This window comes from Triticum dicoccoides, chromosome 3B (genome assembly GCF_002162155.2).
Source record: "Triticum dicoccoides isolate Atlit2015 ecotype Zavitan chromosome 3B, WEW_v2.0, whole genome shotgun sequence".
NCBI lineage: Eukaryota > Viridiplantae > Streptophyta > Magnoliopsida > Poales > Poaceae > Triticum > Triticum dicoccoides.
Genome location: NC_041385.1, coordinates 177,056,198 through 177,062,387, shown reverse-complemented (window position 1 = coordinate 177,062,387; position 6,190 = coordinate 177,056,198). Strand labels below are relative to the sequence as shown.

The 6,190-nt window shown below is 42.9% G+C and overlaps 1 protein-coding gene across 1 annotated transcript; it reads right to left on the bottom strand.

Annotated features, from left to right (window-relative positions):
• Positions 1 to 687: 687 nt before the first annotated feature.
• Positions 688 to 1,450, bottom strand: LOC119281083 (jacalin-related lectin 19-like). Its single transcript, XM_037561719.1, has 2 exons — positions 1,247 to 1,450; positions 688 to 1,022 (listed from the first exon to the last, which is right to left on the bottom strand). The coding sequence occupies exons 1-2, from the start codon at positions 1,427 to 1,429 to the stop codon at positions 798 to 800; spliced, it is 408 nt and encodes a 135-aa protein (XP_037417616.1). The 5' UTR covers positions 1,430 to 1,450; the 3' UTR covers positions 688 to 797.
• Between the last annotated feature and the right edge of the window lie 4,740 nt (positions 1,451 to 6,190).

Sequence of the window (6,190 nt, the reverse complement as noted above, 5' to 3'; positions counted from 1 at the left end):
CGAATATCGAGGCTCACAAACTAGCAAAGCACGCTCTATCTCTGGGGGTTGGCCGCCATGCTTGGTTAGGCCAATCCAATGAACTTGATTTCGTCCCTGTAAGCATTGTGACAGAGTAATAAAGCTTTGCGGTTTGTCTCAGAAAAAGATCTGGCAGCCAGGGATTTTTTCCGCCAAAGGGTAGATTTTGTTGACTCAAAATGGAGGATCAAGTGGATACAAACACAATTTACACTCACCTCACCTCTGCATATATTGGATGCACACAACAACAACAATATTTTTTATTTTTTCTGCAGGAAACAAAAATAATAATTTTGGCAGCATAATAATAAATTTGTCGCATAAATTTCTAACATATTGCAAAAGAAAGTAAAAAATTGTTGGATGTGCCTTTTTTTGTATTACTAATTTGGTGCATATACGTTACTTAATTTTGTTTATAGCTGGATATGCCGAACTGTTGTGTGGCTTGGGTCTGGACCAACTGAACGTCTCGACATTGTCGGTCGTGACTGTAATTCTTGATTTTGAGTAATACAAGTATTATCCCGCAAAAAAAATGATACTGCCAAATTCTAGCCCCTGTATGTTTACAAAATTTTAACTAAGCGACAAACCACCCACACACACAAGAGGCACATGTCTCGCGACATGCAGAATGCAAAAATATATGGATTTGCTCATGCGTAATACATTTGGTCACGAGGTACAGTAGGCATTGACATGTTCATGCAGTACAAATGGTAATATTGACCAATGGCCTAGATAGTAATGTGTGGGCTAGTCGTCCATCTTTACGTAAGTGCCCAGAGCATCGAGGAGGCCCCGGAGCGGCCATGGAAGCCAACAATCTTGCCGCCAGCTGCTGGAAGGTCGAATGGCGGACCTTCCCTCGTTCCATATGGCCCAAAGGTGCGCAGGTTGCTGATGAAAGTAAGCGTTCCCAAGAGGAAACAACCACCGAAATTGCCCAGGTTCCCTTTGACGCCGACGAGGTATTCACCCGGCTCCAGGCAGATCTGCACATACCAAACACAAACCAACAGAGCGTCATCGCCGCACCACCAAATTTCCAAATCAGTATAAATTACATTTTTATCAATATTTTACTCCAGTATCTTACATCAATTTAGACATCATTTTTTTCGGGAGTAAAATAATTCGAAAAGATAGCGATATAAGCAGCAGAATACTATAGTATTGTACAGTATGAATTTATATCAGAGATGTTTGGATTAGGTACCTCTGAACGATGTCCTTCGAGCTTTTCCCAGTGCTTGGTCTGCTCCTCCCGGCCATCCCGCTCGTATAACACCAAGATGGCGTCGACCGCGCCGGAGTGCCAGAGAACCACCTTGACGATACGGTTAACACCCCGCAAGTCCATCTCCCAGACGTCTCCGCCGCCGCCGCCGCAGGGGCCCATCTTCAGGACCCGTCCCCGCTTGCGCACGGCGCCGGCTTTGCCGGGACAGGTCCTCTCATGCTCCTCCTTATCGTGGTAGAACGTCTTGACTGCACTGCAGCGGTATGGGCAGGCGACTCGGACGGATTGCAGGATGCGGTCGACGCCGTGGCAGCGGCTCAGGGGCGGAGCTACAGTGTTGGGCCGGGGTCAATTGACCCCGATGACCCTGGCCCAAACCCAGTTATATATATATACAGCCCACACAGAAGAATGGTGCAGTGAATTTTTTTTGACCCCGGTCCAGAAAGGACCCCTCTCGTAGCAGCCCAAAACTGCTGCACGCAGGCCCATTGCCACTTCAGAGTTCGCATCGATCTCCACTACCTGATCGATCCGCCCCTGAAAAAACTTCCTATCGATCAGATCGCTTTCGCTCGTTCTCACGTCACGCGTGCCGTCGATCAGGGCCGTGTTGCCCTTCTTTCTTTCTTCACGTCTCGCCCGACGGTCCCTGTGTTCGCCTGAAGCGCCGCCGCCCGCCGCCGCCGGCCGCTGCTCCCAATCTCCACTCCTCTGTCCTCTACAGCTCTACTCCGTCAAAATTTAAGATTCGTTTCACAGAATTGATCTGTAAGTAGTACTAAAGCCAATTTCTTCATCTAATTCCTATTGTACTAGGGTTTGTTTGACGTATTGATTTGTTTAATAACTGCTTGAAGGTCGTGTGGGTAATCTAATCACCTGGATTACAATTTAGATTAGGCCTCAAGTCACATCCCATCATAATGTCAGGTAAGCTAACAAGAAAGATTACAATCTCTTTGTACTGTAAATTTTTTATGTTAGTACTAACTCTGTTTTGTTATTTGTGTGTTTTAAATTGCAGGTAGTAAGAGTATAATGGAGCGTTTTCTGAATTTGAAAAGAAAATCACCACCACCCACAAGCAATGATCCTAGTCATGATGAAAGTCCATCAAACGTTAGACGTACTATATGCCCATGTCCTTTGCCGGCCACTTCAACTCCAAGCAGGATAGGAGGTAAAGTTAGAGCAGACCAGGTAGATTTGGATAAGCTACCCCACGATCCAGCCGATAGGAGGAGAATATCAGAATATATAGGACCAAAGCTACAAGATGAAGTAAGGCGGAGATATTTGATTAGAGGTCCGCATAGGCCACAACCTGGCTTCAAGTATCCACAGAAGAGGATAGGCAATATTTTACGCCGGTTTAATCATAAATGGTTTGGAGACTATCACTGGCTAGAGTACAGTGAGGAGAAGCATGCTGCCTTTTGCTTACATTGCTACTTGTTCAGAGATTCCATTGAAGGACAAGGAGGGAATGACGCATTTGTAGTTGACGGTTTTGATTGTTGGAACAAGCCGGAAAGACTTCGTGACCATGTGGGCAAATCTCCTAATAGTTTTCATAATACGGCAGTCAAAAGATGTGATAATTTGCTGAAACATAACCAATCAGTTGTTATTGCTCTCGACAAGCGAAGCAAAGTCACTGAAAAGGAGTATATGATTCGATTGAACAATTCCATAAGTGCTGCTCGATACTTGCTGCATCAAGGTCTAGCATTCCGTGGTCATGATGAATCAGAAGAGTCTAAGAACAAAGGAAATTTTCGAGAGTTATCAATTCTTTTGGCAGAGCAAAATGAGAATACAAAGAGAGTTGTGTTAAGAGATGCGCCTGGAAATAATAAACTGATAGCTCCAGAAATTCAGAAGGACATTGCTGAATGCTATGCAGAGGTAATGATTGATTACTATTATTATTATATCTTACAAATGATGACATTACCTATAGTACTGTTCAAACTAATTTTTTATTTGTGCAGATCATAGTCAAATCTATTGTTGCTGAAATTGGTGGTGGAGTTTTCTGTTTATTGGTTGATGAGTCCGCTGATGTTTCAGGCAAGGAACAAATGGCTGTAGTTTTGCGGTATGTCGACGAGTTCGGAGCAGTCCAAGAAAGACTTATTGGTGTTGTTCATGTGAATGAGACATCTGCTTCATGTCTCAAATCCGGCATTGATCAGTTGTTCAAGAAGTATGGATTGAACGTAAAACAAGTTCGAGGCCAAGGGTACGACGGGGCTAGCAACATGAGAGGTGAGTTCAATGGCTTGAGAGCTTTGATCATGAGGGAGAATAGCTCAGCATATTATGTTCACTGCTTCGCTCACCAACTCCAGTTAGTCATTGTGGCAGTAGCTAAAAAGAATGATGATGTTAGTGACTTCTTTGACATGATAGCCCTTCTGCTTAATGTGGCCGGAGCTTCTTGTAAACGAAAAGACTTGATTAGGGAGAGTCAGCAAGAAAGAGTGAAGAAAGGTATTGGTTGTGGACAACTTAGTACTGGAACGGGATTAAATCAAGAGCTATCACTTCAAAGAGCTGGAGACACTCGTTGGGGTTCTCACTATAAAACTCTTCGGAGCATACTTAACTTGTTCCCAGATGTTATTGAAGTACTCAAGTATGTTGAAAAAGATGGGCCAAGTGATGCAAAGAAGCGTCAAGCTCGTGGTCTTTTAGATTATGTTACTGATTTTGACTTCGTGTTTCATCTACACTTGATGTTTCTTATCTTGGGACATGCAAATGCTTTATCTCTATCTTTACAGAGGAAAGATAAGGACATCTTGGAGGCTATGGTAGAGGTGAAGTTAACCAAGCAAAAATTTCAGAAAATCAGAGATGACGGTTGGGAGTCTCTATTGGAGAGAACTCACTCATTTTGTGAGCTGTATGATATTCCTAAGTTGGATATGGAAGAAGAGTATATAGACCGGCATAAACCAAGGAAAAAAACCAACCGCACTAACTATCAGCACTACAGATATGATTGCCTCAACCCTGTTATTGACTTGCAGCTTGCAGAGTTCAATGATCGTTTTAATGAAGTAAATTCGAGCCTTCTTACCCGAATGGCTGCATTCTGTCCAAAAGATTCCTTTGAAGCTTTCGATGTTGAGAGCTTAGTTGATTTGGCTAAGTCCTATCCAGATGATTTTGATTCTATCCAGTTGAAGGAACTTGCTCATGAGCTTCCTTTCTACATTGATAATGTGCGAGCAGACGAAAGATTTACAGGCCTGAAAACTATTTCTGAACTTGGTAAGCTGATGGTTAGTACAAATAAGCATCTTGCTTTTCCTTTGGTCTATCAGCTCCTGAAGCTAGTATTAGTGCTGCCTGTCGCAACTGCATCAGTGGAGAGATGTTTCTCTGGAATGAAAATAGTGAAGACTGTGCTACGTAATCGCATTGGTGATGATTTCATGAACTACTGCATCATTTGTTTCTTGGAGCAAAGACTTCTATATTCAACTTCACGTAAGGATGTAATAGATTACTTTTTGAAGATGAAAGAATGTAGAGGTCAAGAAAAATAGAGAGGTAACTACTTTTGTAATCAGTTTTATTTATGTCAGGTTACTAAAAAAACATTATAGACATCTTATACGAGCTACACATTTTTGGATATAAATTTTCTACCTTGTTTTTAATGGGACACGTTAGTATTACTTGTTTGTGTTGACCCCGGCGACCTTTTATCCTGGCTTCGCCCCTGCAGCGGCTGTAGCTCGTGGGGACGAAACAACGGCTGAAGCCCGTTTTGATGAAACAGGAGGTACACTTGTTCTTGTCCGAGAGGTTGCCATGGCAGGTGGAACAAACCAGATGTCCAGCCGCGCACTGCAAGCACCACGCGGGACAGATTCAAAGGACATAAAACTGAAGTGATCTAGGATGTTGAATCCTCTTGTAGCACGTGATAAAGGTTATAATGTACCTGGAACACTGGAGGTACGAGGGGCTGAAGGCATGTGGGGCAGCCGAGAGCATCCGGATCGACCTCGACGGCGATCACCGTTGGGGCGGCCGACGAGTTCCCGCTGTGATCGTGTTGCAGCTCCGTTTTGTTGATGGTATTGGTGTTTGTGGGGGTCTTCTCCATCGGGTGCATCCGCTTGATCGATGCTGGACTTGTATGTATTGTGCTCTACTGTGCGAGCGAGGTATTAATGGAGAGTTGGGAACGAACCGGGGAGGCAGACAGTGTGGAATACGGAGAGGCTGAAGCTAGCTCTTGGTGTTTCGTCTTCCACAAAACGTATATGCATGCGACACTTTTGAGTAATGGCATGCATCCCGCAGTCAATCGAGGAGGCCGCCGGCTGCTCCGATTAATATGTACTCCCCCGTTTTTATTTAGGAAAAAGTCCGAAACAAACCTTGAAGTTGTAAACGAAAGCTTAATCAAACCCTGAATTTTGAATCCAAAAATTGGCACTCTGAACTTGTAATCCCGGTCTATTTTAAAGCATAGACCTGTTTGGCACACTAGGAATACTACAATCCCGACCGGGATAACCTGCTATTCTCACGGACGAGAATTTGGACCGGCCCACTATACCACAACAAAAATTTGTGAAGTCTAAAAAATGTCCGCGCATTTTTAAAATTGTTCAGAAGTTAAAAAATGTTCCTGTTTGCTATTTTGACAAAACTTCAATTTTCTTTTGTGTTTTTTAAAAATGTTTGGAATTTTGAAATTCTATTCACAGTTTTTAGAAAATTGTCTGTGATTTAAAAAAATCACATTTGTCAAAAACTATTCAGAATTACAATAGTTTTTCACATGCCATGAAATGTTTTAGGATTTTCAAAAATTATGTCACATTTTTCAAAAATTTGAAACCTGAACAAATGCATAAAGAAATGTCACAGCCAAAAACTGAACCGAGT